Source organism: Harpegnathos saltator, unplaced genomic scaffold (assembly GCF_003227715.2).
Source record: "Harpegnathos saltator strain DR-91 unplaced genomic scaffold, Hsal_v8.6 scaffold406, whole genome shotgun sequence".
In the NCBI taxonomy this organism is placed as follows: Eukaryota; Metazoa; Arthropoda; class Insecta; order Hymenoptera; family Formicidae; genus Harpegnathos; species Harpegnathos saltator.
In genome coordinates this window covers 988,825-1,012,886 of record NW_020230213.1, presented here as the reverse complement: position 1 = coordinate 1,012,886, position 24,062 = coordinate 988,825, and the positions used below count along the sequence as shown (strand labels likewise).

General features: G+C 41.9%; 1 protein-coding gene across 7 annotated transcripts in view; it reads left to right on the top strand.

The window, feature by feature from the left end:
• The first annotated feature begins 650 nt into the window (after nt 1–650).
• Nucleotides 651–24,062, top strand: part of Syx1A (syntaxin 1A) — a 176,914-nt gene continuing 153,502 nt past the window's right edge. For 4 of the 7 annotated variants that reach the window (XM_025301244.1, XM_025301243.1, XM_025301245.1 and 1 more), the window contains exons 1-2: nt 652–892; nt 22,043–22,129. In XM_025301244.1, the coding sequence (XP_025157029.1) occupies nt 860–892; nt 22,043–22,129 (120 nt within the window). In that variant the 5' untranslated portion in view covers nt 652–859. Of the gene's footprint in view, nt 893–22,042; nt 22,130–24,062 lie in introns of all 7 variants that reach the window. The other 3 variants (XM_025301241.1, XM_025301239.1, XM_025301242.1) reach the window with 2 other exon arrangements.

The following is a 24,062-nucleotide window of genomic DNA, read 5'->3' as shown; positions in this document are numbered from 1 at the left end:
CCGGAGATTTTGTCCTGTTTGGGTTGCGACGCGCTGAATCGTCCAACATAAAACATACAAAATCAATCCGCTTCAAGTATCCAAGTTCAGCAAACAGGGTGGCGATAGAAACCGTTGATACATGCGTATAAACGAAAGTGTGCCATTTTTCTAAAAACGTTTTTTTTTCACTTGAACTTCAATGTTCCAATCGTACTATATGTGCATACACATCTACTGCGTATGCAGTTTTTTATAGCGATATCGTGAGCGAAATTTACGGCACTTGCGTGCGCAATGTTCAAAGAGATACGTAACGAGTCCAGCTTAATCCCACGTCTTCATTTTAACGAGCATATACATTTAATTTATGAGACGTCAGTCCTCTCGTGTTTCTCCGCCATTGCCAAAGCTTGAGAGCACCGACAGCTTCCATCTCGACTCGTCCCAACGACGTTTCATAAGAACATCGGTTGCAATAATTACGGGAATAACGCTCGTTAGAGCATGGCACAGAAACCCAAGATTGGAATTCGCCGATAAACCGGCACAGCGAGAAGGAGAAATTCTCGTCACGTCCCTGCCCCGGCCGGCCGTCCCACGCGCTTCGGCAGGGCCCCGCGGCGCGCGCCGCCGGCCCTGGCCGAAGTTGACGTCATCGGCGCGTGCGCGTCGCGGCGGACGGCACTGCAGAAGCAGGCGAGTTCGCGAGTGTATCGATTTTACGATCGTGCCTCTCGCGGTACTAGTGCGTCCGTTTCCTTTAGTTTTTTAGTGGCCGTGCACGTCGTACATGGATAAAACCGTGAATGGGATTACCCGCTAGACTCGCCGCTCCGTACACCACCCGCTGACTCACAACTCCTCGTCATCCTTCACCATGACCAAGGATAGATTAGCAGCCCTCGTCGCGGTGAGTACCCGTCACATACTCCTCGTAGTCACTCTCTCAGCCGTCGTCTATGCACGGTACACGTAGAGAGAGAGAGAGAGAGAGAGAAGAGAGAGAGAGAGAGAGAGAGAAAGAGAAAGAGAGAGAGAGAGAGAGAGAGAGTGCACCAGCCGACCGGGCCGCGACGAGCACCTCCGCTTCGTCGGCCGACACGAGCCGGACGTGCGTGCGGTCGTCGTGCACGCGTAGCTCGCATGCCAGAGTTATCACGCGCGTGCAGCTCTCGCTCGCTCGCGTTCCTCTTGTCTCTCCGTCGCGCGCGCTGTCGTGTCGTCTTCGTCGCTCCGGCTCGCTCGGAGACGCCAGGCGAAACGGCATCGTCGCGGTCCCGGTCTGCGTCGCCGTAGCCGAAGGCGTATCCAAGAACGGATCGCCGGGCAGCCGGTCTCGTGTCTCGACGATGACAAGCGGCCTCCTCCGCTCGCTCAACTCGACTCCGCTCCGCTCCGCTCCGCTCCGAGCTGACAGGTGTTTGCGGTCCCTGTCATCGGCGACTCGGCCGCGCGCCAGCCGAGCCGGTGTGTCGCGCCCGGGCCCACGGCCACCATGGCCGACCTTGTCACTTATCGGCGAGACGCCGATGAATGGAGAACGTCCCCGTCGCCGCGGGCCGCGACGATGCTCCTCGATGTGGCGACGTTGACAATCGTCGACCTCGTCTCGGCGGATGAGGCTTTCGGCTTCGTCGCGGTTCGCCGCGGTGACGACGCGATGATCGGCACGAGGTGCACTTTGCCCTTAGTCGTACTCGATTGGTTAATTAGCGAGGAGTCTTGTCTCTCGACGAGACAAGATTTCGCTCCGTCTCTCTCCTGCTCCTTCTCACGGAGCCCGACCGCGGAGACGACACATTTCGCCGTTGGAATTTTCACAGTGGTGCTCTCTCAATGACATTCGCGAGGCGTAATCGTGAAAACGTCAACAAGTACGAGCGGAGAGAAAGCCGCTTCCCCGTTGAGATTGCCGGTGCGCACGAATGGACTCGAGACGGTAAATATTAAGCAGCGGGACGAATATCGTACGGGCGGTTTGATGTTAACGTCCGCGTAACGTTGCGCGAAAACGCGGAATTGGTGTTTTTTTTTGTCAAATTCTCGATGACGTGCAGCGGCAACGGCGGATCGAGCAAGTACGCGCGTGGGGACGCGTAATTGATAACAGCGCAGCGCTATCGTTCTGTCATGCGTTCGGCTTGTCAGCGATATTGTTATCGTATGAACAATCTCTCGCGCCCAGATCGAGCAGCTTTTTCCTGCCACTGGAGGTCATTCCTCGAGTCACGCGAGTCAGAGGAGCCGACTTGGAGGGCGCCGAAGCTTTCGAAGGTGATTGCCGGGAAATTTGCGTCTGTCGGACGGGCATACCGACGAGACGTTATTGGTGCGAGCGAAAGATGAGTAAAAGTCGGCGTTAACGAGAATTACGGGAGACTTTTAATTCAAGAATCCGCGGAAGTTAAATTTGCGACATGGTCGATCGCGCACTGGCTCGTCGTGTTCTCTCTCCGAACATTTTCTCGCCTCGCATTTTATTCGATATGCCGATTGGTACATGAGGAACACAGATATTAGGAAAGACTTAATGATCTCTTCTATGAGGAGATAGCTAACAAGTAACACTATATATATGTATCCAACTGTCACTCACCAATCGGAATGAAACTTTGCTCTCTTATAAAGCATTGAAAAATATTGAAAATCCGTTTTTTTATTTTTCCTCAAAACGTTTTTTAACCCCTTGACTGTCGGAGGCAACTTGCGGGACAAAAATGCGTTGATACAAAGTAACTCTGATAGTCATAAAACTCGATATTCTAAGGTTTTTTGGGTCGCTAAATCCAAATATATCAAAATTTTAAAATTCAATACGGCGGATCCAATATGGCGGGCACCAATTTCAAAAGATCAACATATTTTCATAAAACTCGGTATCCTAATTTTGGTCTTTTGGATTACTGAATCCGAATATAATAAAATTTCAAAAGTGAAAATGGCGGATCCAATGTGGCTAACACCAATTTCGAAAAATCAACATATTTTTATAAAACTCGGTATCCTAATTTTAGAATTTTGGTATCATTCGGATTCAGTGAAAGTAACCATCAGAGTTACTTTGTATCAACGCATCAACGTCAAGGAAAAATAAAAATAACAGATTTTCAATATTTTTCAATGCTTTATAAGAGAGCAAAGTTTCATTCCGATTAGTGAGTGACAATTGGGTAGTGTTACTTGTAAGGTAGCCAATAGAGATGTGCGTGCGAACTATTTGAATTCGAGTCGAATCGAATCTAATGTAATTCGATTCGATTCGAATCCGAATTCCTATGATTCGAATCCGAATAATCCAAAAATTTCGAATCGCGAAGATTCGAATACGAATCAAATACATTAGTGTTTGCGCGCATCAGTTACAAAACGGGCCATCTGGGCCTGTATGTTTGAACCCTTGTAATTAACTTAACCCTTGTAATTAACTTAACTTATAATTAATAACTTAATTATAAATTGCTTGAAATATTTAAATATATTAAATATTTTATTAATATATTAAATATTTTACTTTAAGATGATATTACAATATCAATATTTCCTTTCATATTAAAATCTCCCATCATTATTTGCATGTTTAATAGTCAAATTAAATTTTTTAATGATTCGATTCGATTCGATCTTGACTCGCACATCTCTAGTAGCCAGGAACCATAAACTACGCTTAATGGACCACCCGAACAGTATAACTATTGCAAGACTATTAAATATTAAAGGACAGCTGAGAAGACTAAAGAGGATTAAGTCTAATGACTTGTTCCAATAAAGAAATTATTATGCAAGTATTTTGCAAGTAGACCGTACACATCTGTCAAGACTATTGCATAATCATCGCTGAGATGAAATGCATATTAAATCTCATATACTCTCAACTGTGAGTCATAAAACGGTCATGCATAACTGGATTGATTCTAACATGTCTTTATGGCATATTTAAAAAAGAAAAAAACATTTATTTGATATTCCGGAGGAAACGTTTTTCCTCTAAAATTGTTTTTTCCTTGTTCCCGTCGCTTCATCTCGGAGATTTTTAGTCATATTTTTTTGCGTAATTTATACAGAAGCTAACGAAACCGCCCAGTTGCTCTGTCGTGTAATTTAATTTCGAACGTAATTTTTTTCGAGCAGAGAGAGAGAGAGAGAGAGAGAGAGAGAGAGAGAGAGAGAGAGAGAGAGAGAGAGAGAGAGAAAACGCCGGTCTTTTTCTTTTCAAGCAAACTGAAATTTCATCTTGCGATTTTCAGCCGCGCGCAATGATAACAATATTTAACAATAACGGTGGCAACGACCGCGCCAGGTCGGAACGCTCCTCGGCCGACTTTTCTCCTTCGCTCTTCTTTCTGACTCTCAATTAATTCGTCTGGTTCTCCAACCGACGAAGAATGTATGACACGCATCGGGTATCGCGCCAGCTGATACCGATGACTCATTAGCCGACATTCGTGGAAAGCGAGTATGGGCGTAAAATCCAGGCAACGTTACGATGCGTTTCTCTGGCAGTCATTGTCTATTATTAACTCGCTGCTCTCGTAACAATTATTACCGCAATAACGCCATTGATACCGTCATATCGCCATCATCTTTCGGGAAACGTTCGCATCTCGACGCGATGTGATTAGGAGAATCGCGGAAATCGTCGGCGGCCGCGTCTCTCGTCTCGAATTCCGCCTCTTCGGGTCCCTCGTGTCATTCGGAAACTCGCAACATTGCGGAACTAATCGCTGTGAAGTCAAAACGAATAATTGATTTTGCGAGCGCAACAGCGGGGCTCGGTCGGAAATTTGCCCCCCCCTCCCCTCTCCCCTTCCTCCCCGCGACAGCGGCGATAATCGGAAGGTTATTTTTTTCACCGGGAAAACTCGCACCAGCACGCGTGTTATTCGATTTGAGGGGGGATCACGAGGGGGGGGGAGGATATAGAATTGTAGAGAGACACAACGGGATAAAAGCGGGATACGCGGCGGTGGCGTGGCGCGGCGCGGCGCGAGGGCGGGAGAGAAAGGGGAGCCTTTAAATCTATATTCGGATATTTCGTATATCCGTCGGATCGGAGGCGACTCGGGCGGCCTTACAAACGCAGAGATATCGAGGAACGTCCATTTTCATTCACCGGGCCGCCGCCGCGATGTATTCAGCGGCCGGCGCATATCCGGAGACCGTCGTTCGCGCCGTCATCCGCATTTGGCGCTCGTATTGATCTCTGCGTCCTGTTTTTAAGTAATTATTTATAAGCCCCTTCGGAGCGCCTTCGTGATTCTCCAACGTAATAACCGCGAATCGCATCCCGTCCGGCGCGGCGCGGCGGCCGGAATTGAAGCTCGCCGCATTTGCATCGCGCGACGCGGCTGTTATCTTCGCGCCAACGTCGCCGCTCCGCGTGAAGATTGTGGAAAAATGCGAGAGCGTTCTCCGTAAATAGCCGAGATTCCTCCGTGGCGAGATGCGCCAAGTACCGATTGCAACGAGACGTTCCCCCGCATGCTATGAAGTAATCGCCGCCGCCGCGAAAATCATCGGGCTTTATTAAGCCTCTTGCGGTTCTATTTACTGGCAGAAATTAGTATGAAAATGGTTAAATTTTTTCTGCGCAGGAAAATATTGACTTTCATGTTTTATAATAGTTTTCGAACGTGCTGATTTCAAACTTGAGGTTGTTGTCGCAACATTCAAAATGGCGGATCAAAAATGGCGGACCTGAAAGTAGTAAATCTTACTCCAAGTCAGACTCGGGTCTAACCGTAAGCCGGTTAAGGCGGTGATCCGTGCATGTCCTTCGCGGAGCGCATCTTTGCTGCGCCTTTTTTGCATTTATTATCAGGCAGCTTCTGCCATCTGTCGCGGATTGCGACGCGATCTCGTTACCGGTGTATCTCGCGCTCGACACGCCGCAAGCGATGCCTCCCGGTCGACATACGTCGATGATGCATCACATTGAATGCGTTCACGACACTCAATGGTTGTGCAACTGTTGAGTGATTTCGTCCTGAAGGCTACTGAGCGATGCGCTCACTCGCGACATGTTGAGTGAGCGGTCGCCATTTTTTTCATCAGAGATATTCGTCGCTACCTTTGCTGATCAGTTTCCGATCCAATATGGCGCAGCTCATGAATGAAGAAAATAACAAAGAAAATAGTCATATAGATCCAAATATATATATTAGGTGTACAAATAAATAATTCAAACAAGTTTTTAAGTGGCTGAGAAATTAAGTTTAAAATAATCAAATTTTCTCGCTCTTTTACAGTTATGTAGTGTTGACATATAGTTATTAAAAATTACATTTAGTATGGCGGGAGGCTCAACGTAACCTCAAAAATTATTCAGTTCAGTACAGTGAAAAATGGCAACAGATAAGGTACACATTCGATATTGCATTCTTTACGAATTTCAACAAGGAGAAATGCTGCAAAAGCATGCGAATCGATTTGTTCCTTTCTCGGCGAAGGTGTTGTATCGTATGATGTGTGTGCATTTTGGTTTAGACAGTTTAAAAGCGGCGATTTCAGTCTGAGTGACAAAGAACGTCTTGGAGGCGTGCGGCAACAATGATTTGGAGCAACTGCTCGCTGAAAATTCAGCACAAACGCAAAAAGAGCTTACAGAGCAGTTAGGAGTAAGCAGTTAGCAGTTAATAACGCAACAAACTGTTTCCAAACGTCTACACGAGATGGGAAAGATTCAGAAGGAAGGAAAATGAGTTGTTCCTCATGACGCAACGCTAGGCCACACATTGCTTCTACGACAAAAGACATCATAATGAGTCTTGGCTGGGATGTCTTGCAGCATCCGGCGTATTCACCAGACATCGCTCTTACTGATTACTACTTGTTCCGGTTGATGCAACCTGCCTTGTTTGATATGCACTTGAAATCAGTGAATGAGATACGAAAATGGCTTGACGACTTTATCGTGTCCAAAGACACAACATTTTTTCGACATCAGGAATTCATCAGCTGCCTGAAACATGATTTAAAGTTATAGAAAACAACGGTGAATATTTTGATTGGCAAATTTATTTTACTTTCTTTTAAAATAAATCTTGAATTTAGCTGAAAATTTTGGATTATTTATTTGTACATCTAATATATATATATATATGTATGTCAAGGATGTAGAATACATTGTAAGAGACACATATGAATTATATTTATAAAAGTACTTAATAATTATGAGACACACAAGTGCGTAGACGGGCCGTAATATCCAATATGTTTATCTGACACTTTTCCTGCACAACAAAATCGCGCAGAACTGATCAGTTGCGTTCAGTGTACATCTCTGCTGCTTACTAACCGTTCACTCATCGGATGTTCAACTGTTGTACAACTGTTGAGTTTCGTGAACGCACTCGGTGTCTCTGTCGAAAGATTGAGAAAAGAATCTTACACGGATAATTAATCCTTGGACATTAGGATGCTTTTGTTATCTCCTTTGGGACGGCTGAATTTTCACTCATAATTCTTTTTATTATTTCTTCCGAGTGTGCATGACCTAAGGCCGGTTGTTCCAACTTAGTATTAACTATCAGTTAACTTACTTATCAGTTAAATCATACGTTTGTCTTTGTTTTCTCTTCAATTTAGACAAACATATGATTTAACCATCAGTTAACTTACCAAGGAACCAAAGAGCAACTTGCCCCTATGGATATTTACAAGCATTAAAAATCCTAGCAGGATTCCCGCTGTGTAACGTGCTGCTATCTGGTGGCAATAGTGAAAAATATCCGGTGAATTTTCAATCATCTTAGTTTTTAAGGATTAAACGTGGTGACAAAAGCGCGTTCCTTGTCTGACGTTAAGTTTACGTGACGAGCCCCTCGAGTCAGTTGACGCGAATTCATCATTCTTGAGATTTTTCTCGGGAATCCATCCTGTGCCAAATGCCAAAAAACTCTTTCTTTCTCTCTCTTTCTTCTTCGTGTAATCGCGTTTACGCGCCGTACGCGATTATTCCTTGTACCTAAGGGTTATTCTACAATTGCGTGAACATAGCTATAAGGTTGTGGGAGTACTGGTAGTAGTAAATGTACAATAGAGTAATCTACAACAAAGTACAAAGATGCACTGTAACCAAAATGAACGATAACCAATCAGAGCGTAGTTTAACATTTTGATGAAAACGATGTTGAATACGGACGTTTACACTGATGCGCACTTGGCGTAAAATAAACATCGGTGTCGGTTTGTTTGAGGAAAATGGAAGAAAAGACAATTTTGTTATTATTATTATTACTTGTACGCTGCGAGTTTCTACATTTATTGTGTATTTATTTAACAACGAAAACTCAAGTATTACGAAAATGTGTAAAACGTAGAAGGTTAAGTTGTATAACGCCACATATCGATGTCAATTGGGCGCCATTTATTTAACAGTCAATAGGAGAGAGTGAGAAATTAAGACGAATCAACTTTCTCGCTCTGATTTAAACTGCCAACTCCGGCTTCATTCTTGCTACGGCAAAAGTAAAGGAGTGTTTGGTCTAAATATATACGTCACTCTGATAATTGCATTCTTGCACATTTCCATGTATCGATGAAACGAAAGATGACGGTGTGGGCGCGTCATAGCAATATTCTGATTGGGTGATTCTCACGCTCTACTCCGTCGTAAACGTAAAAGATAAACTTCAGTCATCTTTTACAGCACGTTTTACAACCGGTTGTAGTAGTATCAACTATGATCACAACACTTCACAACCATGTTTAGGGCAGATTTACACCTTGGCAGGAAAGCAGAAGGGTAGCATCCAGTCAGAAGTCGCGTTGATAATTTCCCTCTTGAAGAGAAAGACAGACTATCGGCGTCTCTCTCCCCTGCTTTCTGCTTTTCTTCCAAGAGAGAAAAGGAGCAATCCTCTTGAGAGAGAGAGAAAGAGAGAGAGAGAGAGAGAGAGAGAGAGAGAGAGAGAGAGAGAGAGAGAGAGAGAGAGAGAGAGAGAGAGAGACGGACTACCAGTTTTTCTGTTTTCTGCTTTTTTCTCAAGGTGTGAATCTGCTCTTATGCGATTGTAGAATGGCCCTTATGCTATTATTTCCTATTTGCCTCTGATGCAGAACGCGAAATATCACGGCGCGCTTTTGGAGAATCACGCGCGAGTGGCTTCTTTTCTTCTTCCTCCCCCACCCCCCCTCGGCTAATCGCTCTTCCGAGGTCCCGTGCAGCGCGCGAGATACGCGCGCGTCCTTCTGACGAACACAATTCGCTCTTCAGCTTCCTTGACCCGGCCGCATTTACTCCCGCCGCGAGGCGATTTCGCCTTGTACACGAAGGTTATCCCTGCTATGCGCCTCTGTGTGCCGGTTTACATAACGTCTCGCGTGCTAATCGTCGCTTCAATGGCACCTCGCGCCTTCGAACCACTCTCGCGCCCGAAAAAGCGCAGTCGGTTGTTCGCATGGCGTAACAGCATTCGCAGGCGTGCACAATTGCGTGGAGAACTTAAACTTTGCTTTATCGGACGCGCGCGCGCGCACACACATACACACACACACGCGCGCGCGCGCGCGCGCGCAGCAGACTCGACGATGCTTTGTAGGACATTGACCTACCTCAATATATCGGTACGCTGAAACGATAATGATTGCGAGAGAGAGAGAGAGAGAGAGAGAGAGAGAGAGAGAGTGTGTGTGTGTGCGCGAAAATTCTCTCACATGCAATTTTCAGAAAGGTTTGCGAGCTCGTTCGTCGAACGGTCTTATCTCGCTGCGGCCGTCTTGTTTCCGTTGTCACGGAAACAAACAGACGAATCGCGATTGCCTCACGACGTCTCACGCGTCGTAGCGCGCAAATTAACCGACTTAAGCCCGTATCAGACTATGGATTGGGATTGAGATTGGGTTGAAATTTGATTAATTGGAAAAAAGAAAATAATCTCAAATATAGTAAACTTAGCCCTGATTTGTTAAATTTCAATCTAATACTCAATCCCAATCCGTAGTTTGATACGGGTTTTGCGGTTAGGCCCGAGTCTGACTCGGGGTAAGATTTACTACTTTCAGGTCCGCCATTTTCGATCCGCCATTTTGAATTTTGCAACAATAACTTCAAATTTGAAATCAGCACGTTTGAAAACTATTATAAAACATGAAAGTGAATATTTTTCTCCGCAGAAAAAATTTAACCATTTTGATACTAATTTTGGCAAGTAAATAGAACCGCAAGAGAGTTAATCATCAAATAAGACTCGCAGACGATTGATCAAGCGACACGGCGAGTGCTGCGCAGGATGGGAGGTGCGGAGGGGTGGGAGGGAGGGAAGGAGGGCGAGAGTGCAAGTGGTGTAAGAAAACTGTAATTTCAGATAAATATAAAGCCGCGCGCGCGGATCGCGCACGGTGTAAGCCCGGCTGTGGCAAAAGTCGATTAGCGCCTACCGTGTTTAACTCGATTTCCTCGCACTCTGTCCGTATCGCGGGCAATAACGCAATCCAGAGAGGGATAACGAATCGCTGACTCAGGGTAGTTAACCCGGACTACCGGTGCGATTCAGCCTTTAGTGCAGAACACAGGTCGAAACGGGAACGATGATCGATCGTGCGAAAATTATGCGCTCGGCCATAAGAACGTCTCGAAATACGTGCGCGTCGAGTCAAAAAAAGCACACGTATACACGGTGTTGTATTAATTTCGGTGAAAGAATGCGCACGAACCTTAGCCGCGCTTTGTTCCGCGCTGTGTCAGGGCGCATCACACCTGGGCAGAAAAACAGAAAGACAGCAGCCAATTAGAATTCGCGCTGGTAATCTATCCTTCTCTTGAGAGAGAGAGAGAGAGAGAGAGAGAGAGAGAGAGAGAGAGGGGGGGGGAGAGGGAGAGGGGAGGGGGCAAACTATCATCGCCATTTGTGATTGGCTGTTGCCAATCTCCATTTCTGCTTTTCTCCATTTTTCCTTTCTGCATTTCTACCAAGGTGTGAATTCACCCTAAAGGCGCATTCACACCTGGGCAGAAAAGCAGGAAGGTAGCAGCGAATTAGGCGACTCACGCTGATAATCTGTCTTTCTCTTGTGAGGGTTTTTCTCTCTGTCACTCTTGGCTTCTGCTGTTCTGCTTTCTGGTTTTCTGCCCAGATGTAAATGCGCCCTTGGAAAAGATTCACACTCGGGAAAAAAAAGCAGAAAAGCAGAAAGGTCAATCAGAAGTCGCACTGGTAGTCTGTCTTTCTCTTGAGAGACAGAGACAGATTACCAGCACAAGTTCTGATTGGATGCTGCTTTTTTGCTTCCTGCTTTTCTGCCAAGGTGTGAATCCATCCTTAGGGCCATCGCGTACAAAATGAATAATGATGAAATGGTAAATGGGTATGCATAGCATAAGCCTGCCTCGAGCAATGAGCGAAAAGTCGCTATGTTGATTTACAGAGTATAACGCAACTCTTTCCTAGACGCTCATTGGTCGAGACGATTTTACGCTATGCACGCATCTATGTATGTCAGTTTGTGTACGGCTTTCAACGAATTTCATCGGCATTTCGAATCCCGCTGAAAAACGTTACACACGCAAGATTTGGCGCGTTCTTCCGCCGCGGCTGAAAGCGCATAATTTCGGCGATATACCCGCAGGTAAACGAGTGAATAATTGATAACCGTCCGTGGACCGGCGCCCTTAATAATACACGGGCTTGTGAGCTCGATCGTTTCGCGCTGAATTCATGGGTCCGCGAGTGGTTTACGCAAATTTCCCCCGTCATCGCGAAACGAAAGCTCGCGCGCGCGCTCATGCTTGCGAAAAGCGGCCGTTACACCGAAATCGGAACTCGCGCGCCGCGCCGTCGTATCGATTTCAAATTTGTGCTCATGGCCGGCGACCGAGTGGAGTTCGCGCCTCAAGCGAAGCGACGCGAGCGTTCAATTCTGCTCGACTAACACTAACCCTTTGCACTCCGCGCGTTTTCTTATCACTGCCTATTGGCAACTCCGGCAGCACTTTTGCAGTGGAGCGTCTGGAAAAGAGAAATTTTACTTTGAACGGAAAAAATTACAAGTGCTTGTGAACGTATGTGTTTTTATTTATTTTACAAATATGCTTTTTCCTCTTGTAAATAAAATATAAATTTTAAATTTTGTAATTCGCACCACAGTATGATCTTTGAAAACAGTCTCCCATGTGCATTCTGGGTTTACTTGGGCAAGTGTCACAATAATCACTTGTTTGACACACGTCTCCCATCCTTTTCTTTTCTTTTGGAACATACAACACAGTCCCTCTTTTCATCTCTCCTCATTATGTGAAGTTTTCCGTTTAACCTGGTTTCAGAAATTGAAATAAAAGTTCTTGTTCTGTCCTGCCAAAAATCTACTAGTTGATCGACTAAAGGTTTCCGATATTTTAAATGCGTCAGTGGTTTCTCATTTTTCTTGTGTTGTACAATTTTATAGAGAATGTATAAACTGATAATACATATTTCCATTCCCAAAAAAAAAAAAAAATAGTTTCCGCTACCACTTAAGTGATTTCCTCAAAAAGCAACTGGAGGTATATTGATGTTAATACTAGAATGTCTCCACAGCGGAGCCACCGGAGTTACAAAACAAATGATGGATGTCTCCACAGCGGAGCCAATGAAGCGCTAAGGGTTAACTATTTCGACCGGCGACACCGTCATTAACGTCGTCGGCGTTCGCGATTCGCCGTTGCGCCGCGCGAAAAGAAATTTGACGGCCGCGGCGAAAACGCGATATCGGTCGCGATGCTCTTCTCTCTCGCTCGTCGCTCCCTTTCCTCGTGTCGCGCCGCGTTAGTACCTATAATCGTTTCTTAATTGTATGCAAATATCGTAACGATTAAGCGCACGCAGAGCCCGGACGACAACTAGGACGGTGGAGAGAAGTGAGCCGGCTGCGAATTTGACGTTGTGTGTACGTTCGCACGGAGGGAGAGAGAGAGAGAGAGAGGGGGGGAGAGAGAGAGAGAGTCCTCGCGTTGACCAGCGGCCAAAAGTCCGACATGTGGGAAAGATATGCCGATACACCTTGGTATCGGAATTTATTATAACGTAACATAACGGAGGCTAAAGATACGAGATCCGTATTCCGAGCGAGTTTCCGAGCCCGCGCGAAAATATACAGTTGATCTACTCGCTATGAGCTATTCGCTCGCTATGTGTGTTCAGGTGTGTTTTGAATTTCAAATTTTCCCTCTTGTAAAGCGACGAAGGAGAAAAACGTGTCATTAGTCGCGGGAATATATGCCCGAAAAGATAGCTACGGTAGCTACAACTCGTGTTCCTCGCGTTTCTCTGCCGCCGGACAATTAAAAAAATTGGGCATATCACGCAACACCATGCGACTTTGATTAATATCAAGTTGTTCGGAAAATAATTTCGGTTTTTCGCATGAAAATGAAAGTAGACATTCTTAATAGAAAGAAAAGTTTTATTTTGTTAAGTATTGATGCACCATTTTGTTCTAACACCTTTTGTCATCTTCCAGGTAATAATCTTCCAGACATCTATTAAGCTGGCACAGCCATTTCAGCACAATCGCATGGGACTAGCACAGAAATTTAATGCTTTTTTGTTGCTAATTTGTTGTTCTATTCCCGATTTTGTTGCTCCAGCCATTTCGAAGAAAACAATGTGCTAGCTTAACATTAAAGTTAGCACAGCCATTCGAAAAATAAAATAAAAAACGAAAAACGAATACATATTTTTAAACTATGATTTTGTTGCTAACTTGTTGCTTATTCCTGATTTTGATGCGCCAGATGTTTCGCCAAAAATCGGTGTGTTAAAAATTTAACAAATTAAATAAAAATTAAAAAGCCGGGGACCTATAGACGTGTGCTGGCCACAAGAGTAAACTATCCGGCAAAATTTTGTTGCTCGCCGAATTTCGGTCTTAACATGTTGTCTGATTTTGTTGCTCTTAAGATATCCCAGTTTCAAATTTGTTGCTCGCGGTATATGTTTAAACAACAGCCGAGAATTTATAAGTGTGTGCTGGTTACAAAAGTAAACTACCCGGAAAAAAACCACACGTCTATAGGTCCCCGGCTATTTTTAACACACCGATTTTTGGCGAAACGTCTGGCGCATCAAAATCAGGAATAAGCAACAAGTTAGCAATAAAATCATAGTTTAAAAATATGTATTCGTTTTTCGTTTTTTATTTTATTTTTCGAATGGCTGTGCTAACTTTAATGTTAAGTTAGCACAGCCACTGTTTTCTTCGAAATGGCTGAAGCAACAAAATCGGGAATAGAGTAACAAATTAGCAATAAAAAAGCATTAAATTTCTGTGCTAGTCCTATGCGATTGTGCTGAAATGGCTGTACCAGCTTAATAGACGTATCTTCCAGGTAATAACACGATTCCACGCTCGTTTACACACACACACATACACAGTTAAAAATATTTCGTGTTTTTGTTAAAATTTTCTGTGTGTAGAAAATTTTGTGTTAAACTTTTTACACAATTGTATGTTAATTTAACATATCATCGTTGTGTTACTTAGACCTTCTTGCGTTAAATTAAGATTAACTATTTTCAAATGTTAAAACAACATCTCCAAGTGTTAAAATAATGCATGAATTCTTAATATGACATATTTTATATATTGAAGTCAGCACCTAAAATGTGTTTGCATTATAACATTAATTGTGTTAACTTAAATTAACATTTTACGAATTAGCTTAAGATTTTTAATGTATAATGTAATAACATTTCTGGTATGTAAAGATTGGATTTTTAACGCATAGATTATGTGAATCTAACATTTTTATTTCATCAAATCATAGGTCATTATTTTTGCCAAATATTGAAGTAACATTCATTGTATGTCAGTTTAGCACAAACTGTAATTCTTGACGGCATTCAAATGTTAAATTTTTGTGTTAATTTTTTACATATTATGCGCGTTACTTTTTAACATATTTGCTGTATGTTAAATTAATATATAAATGAGAGTGGATGATTTGAGACACATGAAATATGTTAAATTTAACACATCATTTCTTACAGATTTCTTACAGTCCTTACAGTATGGTCCTTATTGGCAGATAAACTGAATTAATGGTTTCTGACACCTTCATTTGAATCGAAATTTTTACCATCTAAAGAATTTTGCAGTGATCGAAATAAATGATAAATAAGGATGGTGCCAAATCAGGTGAATATGATGGATACGGTAACAGATTCCATCCAAACGCTAACAGCCTCTGGCGAGTCATTAAGTTTGTGTGAAGTTTGGCTTTGTCATAATGAAACACAACACCTTTTCTGTTCGCCAATTCTGGTCTCTTCCGCTTGATGGATTAATTTAATTTGTCCAATTGTTGACAATACACATTCGAATCAATTATTTGGTTGTTTGGTAGCAACCCCAAAAAAACCATTCCTTTCCAATCCCACCAAACAGAGAATATCACCTTCTTTTGATGGATATCAGCTTTCGATGTGCTTTGAGCTGGTCCATCATGTTTGCTTCACAATCTTTTGCGTTTGATATTGTTATACACAATCCATTTCTCATTTTCAGTTATGAGTCGTTTCAGAAATGGATCGTTTTCTTCACGTTTCAACAGCAAATCGCAAATGGTAATGCGACAAATCAAATCTCTTTCTTGGAGAATGTGTGAAATCTAAATATCGAGCTTTGAAATGAAACCAAGTTGTTTCAAATGCTCATGCACGGTCGAATTCAATAAATTCAATCTCTCAGCAATTTCTCATGTTGTTAAATGACGATTTGCATCCATCAAAGTCTTTATTTGGTCTTCATCAGCCTCAACTGGCCTTCCAGGACGTGGTGCATCTTTGAGGTCGAAATTCCCAGAACGAAATTTCGAAAATCAATTCTGACACTAGCGTTCAGTCAACACATCCTCTCCATACATGGCACACAATTCTTTTCTTGCTTGCTCTGCATTTTTGCCTTTACTTTAATAAAAAAACAAAAGGTGACGAATTGCTCACGTTGGTTTTCCTTTTTGGGTGCGTCGCCGAACAAAAGCAACTTGACAGATTGCAAAACAACTTTTTTTTTTTCAAATGAAGCTTGAAATGTGCGTTGTAAAAATGTAAAATGATTTTCTGCTTTAGAATGAGGTTAACTGCTTAAACAGGCAACCAACACCATCTATTTGAAAAAACCCGAAATTACTTCCGAACAACCCAATATTTATCTCGAGATTGCGCGCGCGCGTGACGATGGTGTAACACGTTGGTAGTCACCTAGTGACACTCTGTGGATACCCGGTTCAATAGGATTTTTATTTTCGTGACGACGGCATTAAATTTATAATGAAAGAAAACTTACTGGCTCTTCAGCAGCGCGGCCGACGCAGCGCAAGGAGAATTCTGCCGCGATCGATCAGACTACCGGCTTCGACTTTACGTCCGCTGAAAAGGAGGATTATATTCTCTCGAAAAGTGCCGATGAAATATATTTCGGCGTCATTCTTGCCACGGGTATCGGGTTGTGTATGAGAAACCGACCGATTAAATCCGAAATTTATCTCACGAATTCGCTCCAACGGACACGCTCACGATACCGAGAAAGAGAGAGAGAGGGAGGGGGGAGGGGGAGGAGAGAGAGAGGGAGAGAGAGAGAGAGAGAGAGAGAGAGAGAGAGAGAGAGAGAGGAATCTCTCTCGTAGCGTCTTGAGAGTAATCGCTCGACGTTGAATCGCGCCTGCATGACTGACTGCACGGGGAAGCGTTTTGTGCTTTATTTTCGCTGTAATTCTACGATGAAAAAGTTGCTCGTTACGAGAGAGCGGAAGTTCGCGATTGATAAATCAATTTACCAAATTCACGAGTTATGAGCTCGTCTTGCTTTCTCTCTTTATTTCGATGCGATTAAATCTTCGTGCCGATGACCCACGTCGAGACGGGGTCTTCAGAATTCAAGCGTCGTGCGAGATTGGAGCATTATTCTTCTGCTGAGACGTGCTAGTGCACGCGTCTCTCTTCTTCATGCGAACGTCGCACACATTGATTTACTTTCATTAGCGCGAACGCGCCGGCGGCGAGTCGGCCGGTGCTAAGTGCGATCCGAATTGTTTCGTGGGAATGCCAGTGCTTACTCTCTAGACGAGTTTCAACCCAGTCTCGACTTGAAATCGACCGCGACGTCGAAATGATGCACAGTGGGACTTTTGTACCAAAAAGTTGGTCAAAGTTATTTTTTGACGAATTTCGGTTTAAAACGTGCTACTAATTACATATAAAGTGTCCCATTTAAAATCCTCCAGTCAAATATCTCGAAAAATATGGAAGATACGGAAAAATATTTCGGACAAAAGTTGCATGGTTTTAAGGGGGACATAAAACAACTATATCAGTTTGTTTACAGATAACGCCACTTTCGAGATATTCACTGATCGTTATTTTTCTTAAATGGAAATCCCAATTTTTTATTATATCATCTTTTTCTGTCAACTAATTTGAACAACTTTTGTCTAAAACATTTTTTTATTTGCCTAATACTTTTTGAGATATTTAAGGAAAACTTGGTAACTTTTTCAATATTTAACTCATGATATCTTGCTAACTTATTGTCGAAAAAGAAATGGTACTAGACTTTTTTACTCTATTTAGTCTCAAGGATATATTGTTACAATGGCATCCTGATTTTTGTTAATTTGATGATTTTGAAATTTCTAAAAGTCGATAAGTTACTAGTTATAGAAGTCGATAACAAAAATTAGGGCTATTGTAACAATATATTCTTGAGATTAAATAGAGTAAAAAAGTCTAGTGCTATTTTTTCTTCCGACAAATAGTTAGTGAGATATCGTAAGTTAAATATTGAAAAAGTTACCAAGTTTTCCTTAAATATCTAAAAAAATATTAAGTAAATAAAAAAATGTTTCAGACAAAAATTATTCAAATTAATTGAAAGAAAAAGATGCTGTAATAAGAAATTGGGGTTTCCATTTAAGAAAAGTAATGATCAGTGAATATCTCGAAAATGGCGCCATCTATAAACAAATTGATATAGTTGTTTTATGTCCTCCTTAAAACCATACAACTTTTGTTTGAAACATTTTACCGTATCTTCCATATTTTTCGAGATATTTGCCTAAGGGATTTAAAATGGGACACCCAATGTGTATGATCATTATAAAGATTCCGTATAAGTTTTTCATAAAATAAAATGCAAATATATATGTAAAAATATTTTAATAATTAAGAAAGCATAATATTGCACATCAATAAGTATTCAAACTAGACAAACTCCAATTTTCTTCATCTAATGAGTGTATTCCATCTTCAGAATCAACATCATTTTCATCTATTGAAATATCTCCTCTTCTTGGTGTGGAGTCAGTGAGAACCATATTCCATGTTTCCTTTAAAAATGGTTTAGATTACTTTCTTGGTACAGGTCTCATATTTGTTAGTAACGAGTCAGGACTTAGTAGAAGTCTGTTAATTATGTCCATACTACAAAAGGAAACAAAAATAGAACAAAAAGGAACAAAAAGCAATTTTATGCTTAAATAACCTTTGGACAAAACCTAATTTACGTTTAGGGAAACAAAAGTAATTACTAAAACTACATACGCGGTTTTCCGCGGCTAATTCTTTCTGATATTTTATCCCGAGAGATTACTCTTTCATTTTATCCGAGAAACATAACGGGGATACATCTTGAAGTATAACTAAATCCCTCGAATTTGACATAGAGAATGCAAAAAGATACATTATTGAATGCTATTTTCAAAATCGTATAACTACGTGAATAATAATTCAACTGCAATAAATATAGTCTAAAACGTTTCTTCAACGAAACAATCCATAACGAGAAATTTCGCGCTGCCACTTTTAAGAACTTTAAAATTTTGATCGAAGATCGTATATTATAAAGCACTGAGAATTGATGTGTGCAATACGAATAATGCCAATTCCGACTAACCAAACCACTTCATGTTATCGCGGATGAACAAAAGCATAACGGCTCATTACTCCGCAGATATTCAACTGTCTGGGACAGTCACTCATGTAGAGCAAGAATGATTGTAAGAAAATTCACTTTTGGCCAGCTTTTCAGGCCAAACGTCCCACTGTGCAACGTCGAAACGTTTCGAAGCCACCGTGAGCTCGCGTTGTTTCACGCGCGTAACACGAATGAACGTGCGTCATTGATCTTAATGTGGCGATTTCTCGGTCACGGGTTAATTATCCAACCGGTTTAAATTGAATCATCAAGAGATCGACATGGTTGATCGCTGTCGGTCGACTCAACCGATCGTAATCTGATCAGGTGTAACAAATGGACAGTAAGACGTGTACGACCATAATGTTTATTACGGACGCGGGACTGCGGTATATTCTTTTTTCTCTCCCCCTTTTTTTCTTCTATCACAATGTGTGAAATTATTTTATTGAGGACAAGACGAATCGTCGCTCGTACGAAGGCTATTGTGCCGCGCTATGAGGCAGGAAGGAAGTCTTATCGGGATGAAAACGTGCGGTGTTGCGTGTGCGTGTGTAATCGCGATTGACAAGACCGGTTGATGTCATACGCGTATAAATATATCTCTGTCTCCACCCCACCTTCTGAAATTATGTAAATTACGTATCGGTTTGACGTGCCTTAATTAGTCAGCGACATGCGTGGTGTCCAAATATAATCTTGCGTCATCATTCTGTGTTTCAAATATCGAGACTTCGTGCAGAGAAACGCCCGTGGGATTCCCCTATTACATAAAGATGAAGTTGGTACTATGGCCCTCCCCATCATTATTTTTCTTAAACGGAAATCCCAATTTTTTATTATGTCATCTTTTTTTATTAATTAATTTGGACAACTTTCGTCTGAAACATTTTTTTCCAAAATGTTTAGTTTTCGAGATATTTCGCCGTCCTGATACTTTTTATACATCCTGTATATTTATTCAGATTTAATTCTTAGAAGGGGAATAATAATAATGAATATACCTATAATAATGAATATAATATGCGCAAATTTTTAATACGGATATTGACTTACTCGTTAGGAAATACAATCGTTAGGAAATATTGGGTTGGCAACTAAGTGATTGCGGATTTTGTCGACAGATGGATTTTACACTTTCTTTTGTTTCGTTAACGTGTTCAAAGTACCTAACCTATATTTTTTTCTTATTGTTTGGACTTCTACCTTTCATTTAGTGCAACAATTATATCGATTAGTTCTTTAGTTTTGTTTTTATCCCAATTTAAAAATGGAAGAGCAAGACGTGCACTTCAGACATATTTTATTGTATTATTTCCGAAAAGGCAAGAACGCGTCGCAAGCACACAAGAAGTTATGTGCCGTATATGGGAATGAAGCCTTGAAAGAAAGGCAGTGTCAAAATTGGTTTGCCAGATTTCGTTCTGGTGATTTTTCATTGAAAAATGCTCAACGATCTGGCCGTCCAGTTGAAGTCGATGAGACCCATATCAAGGCCATTATCGATTCAGATCGTCATAGCACAACACGTGATATTGCAGAGAAACTCAATGTATCGCATACATGCATTGAAAAAAATTTAAAAAAGCTTGGCTATGTCAAGAAACTCGATCAATGGATCCCTCACCAGCTTAAGGAAATTCATTTGGCGCAACGCATTAGCATCTGCGATTCGCATCTGAAACGCAACGAAATTGATCCATTTCTGAAAAGACTAATTAATGGCGACGAAAAGTGGATAGTTTGTAACAACATTAATCGGAAGAGATCGTGGGTGATGCAAGATGAACCAACCCAGACGACATCAAAAGCAGAGATTCACCAAAAAAAGATTATGCTGTCAGTCTGGTGGGATTATAAAGGAATTCTGCACTTTGAACTTTTACCAAACAACTAAACGATCAATTCAAACGTGTATGTTCAACAACTCGCCAAACTGAGCGATGCATTTCAAGCAAAGCGGCCAGAAGTGGCAAATCGTAAGGGTGTTGTTTTCCACCATGATAATGCAAAGCCCCACACATCTTTGGTCACTCACCAAAAATTATTGGATCTGGGTTGGGATGTGTTGTCACATCCGCCATATAGCCCTGACCTTCAGACTACCATTTATTTCGTTTCATGCAGAACTCCTTAAATGGTAAAATTTTTAATGACGCTAATGATGTCAAATCACACTTAATTCAGTTTTTTGATAGCAAAGATCAGAAATTTTATGTGAACGTGGAATTATGACACTGCCTGAACGATGGCAAAAGGTCATCGACAAAAATGGACAGTACCTAATTGAATAAAGTTATATTTTTAAGCAAAAATTTTGAATTTTCATTCTTATTTAAAATCCTCAATCACTTAGTTGCCAACCCAATACAATCCGCTAGAAAGAACATAAGTGATGGACTATAAATTATTTGTCAGAAAGAAAAATGGTATTAGACTTTTCTGCTCTATTTAATCTCAAGAATATATTGTTATAATAGCGCCCTGACTTTGGTTAACTTACAGACTTTTCCAAATTTCAAAATCATCAAATTAACAAAGGGCGCTATTGTAACAATATATTCTTGAGACCAAGTAGAGCAAAAAAATGTAGTACTAATTTTTCTTCCGACGAATAATTAGCGAGATATCGTGAGTTAAATATTGAAAAAGTTATCAAGTTTTCCTTAAATATCTCAAAAAATATTAGACAAATAAAAAAATGTTTCAGACAAAAGTTATTAAAATTAATTGGTAGGAAAAGATGGTGTAATAAAAAATTGGGGTTTCCATTTAAGAAAAGTAATGATCAGTGAATATCTCGAAAATGATGCCAATTGTAAACAAAATAACATAGTTACTTTATGTCCCCTTTGAAATCATACAACTTTTGTGCGAAACATTTTTGTTGAAAATGCTTCGTTGTAGAATTATCGAGGTGCATTTTGTAAAATAGGGCATCCTGTATATTTTCCTCTCGAGTAGAATTTTTCCATATAAATTTCTCGGATATAGCGAACAAGAATAAATAATTATACTTTAGAGATAGAGATACCATTGACATAAATGAGATTGTTAGCGACGAAATTGATAGTCCTCGGCCATTTCTCACTAGCAGTAATCCTCAGTAAGATTTGTATTGTTGGCGAGACACAACGTCGCACATGTCTAAAAATTTGTGTTCTCTTTGTCGCAGGCCCAGTCGGACGACGACGATGTCGCGGACGACGTGTCCGTCAACGTCGGGGCGCCGGATGATTTCATGACGGAATTCTTCGCGGAGGTAAGTGACGAACCAATTCATTGCCGCGCGGCGCTTTATTTCCGGCGCCGCGATTTTCAACGATCGAAAGTAGGTTAAACCGGTATTGTCGGCGCGCAAAAGAGAGAGAGAGGGGGAAGGAGAGAGAGAGAGAGAGAGAGAGAGAGAGAGAGAGAGAGAGAGAGAGAGAGAGAGAGAGAGAGAGAGAGAGAGAATCGTGCTTGCATTCTTAACGAAGACAATGCTCGATTTCTTCTCTCGCTCTTTTCGACGTGGCTACAGGGAGATAGGCGAGCAGATTCCGCGAACGTCTCGCGCGGGATGACACAAAGATATCGTTCGTATATAAATTTCCGTCGTTGAGACGCGCGCTCGAGTTCGCGGACTCAATAGCGGGGCGGCGTATTCCGTGAAGATCTCCCGCTGCAATTCTTGCGCGATGCTTTCGCGCGTCTTATTGATCGCGTCGGTTCAGACTCTCCACGGAGTTTTAATCTTTCGCGCCCGATAACGCGTAACGCGTCTTGCGAAATGAAAAACGCGCGCGCGGCCGCCAGAACGATTTGTCGCGTTTCCGTAATTTTCGCGATCAAAATCGCGACTCGCCGACGTGAAATCTCCAATGAGCATCGGCGCATCGCGTCAATGGCATCGGTTAATCAGCTTATACAGTATTACGGGGCGGAATTGCGAGCGCACGCTCAGCTCTTGCTAAAAACGGCACGCATTACGCCCTCGCCCCTCCCTCCCTCTCTCTCTCTCTCTCTCTCTCTCTCTTTCTCTCTCTCTCTCTCTCTCCGCATGTTAAATATATCGAGGATGATTATAAATGTTTCCAAAATGATTATCGGCGCACGGGAAAGTGTAATTAAATTTCGCGTTGCGTCGGTGTATCAATTCGGCCAGAGCGAGTATGCGTTGCTTCCGAAATAAATCCACGACGTCGCATTCACTTTGCGAAAACGGGAAATTGCTGTCTAACTACAACCAGCGGGTCGCTCCTGAGGAGAGGGGAGGAAACAGTCGGGAAAATAACGAAGTCAATACGCGATTTTCGTTTTATCGTACGCGTGCGATAATAAGTCGTTCACTCTTCCTCGATTGCGGGAAAGTTGTTTTGCTTGACGCGTCGTCTCTCTCTTTCTCCTCTTTTTCGCGAGATTATGTGTGTGATTTGTTGTCACGGATAGGAGAAGTCGCGTTGGAATACGAAATAATTCATACCATCCTAAAACGAACGTATTGCTCGTCAGATTGCGAAAATTCGAAGACGGCGAGCGAGATAGTTTTATGATTTCGGACGGGAGAGGGGGGTAGTTGCGAATTATTTTATCGAGCCAGCATGACGATTCGTAAACTTTCGCTCCAAACGAATGTCTGTTATAAACACAAGACTTGAGGAAGGTAGCAATCTGTTTACTAAGAACGTGACCGACATAACTTAGTTATTATTTATTATTAAAAAATAAGAAAAATTATACATATACTACTCAGGCAGTACTATGACGTTTAGTATTAATAGGTCGTCCAATTATCGCTGTTGTCAATTATTGTCTGACATCTTCTGAGCATATTTTCTAGCATGTAGAAAAACGAATCGCTTAGGCATATGAAAATATCAATCGCGATTGGAAGAATGTTACTTTTTCCGTTGTGAACAGATGAATAAAGTGGTATGCAACAACAAATATCATAGATGATCTGCCAGATCGGTAAGACAAGGAAAACATCGACAAAAAGGATAAACAGATTAAAGAAAGATGGTTAAAATTGATTAGAGAGCATTAAGGAGTTGTAAACACAGTCAGTAGGTCGAAAATATCGGCTTTTCAAAAATAATTTTTTCTGAAAATATATTATTTCAAGAATATTCTGTAAAAATTTCAAATTCATTCGAGTAAAATTCGCCGAGATATAGGCTGCTATGCATGCGTTCCTCCGAGCGCTCGGAGAG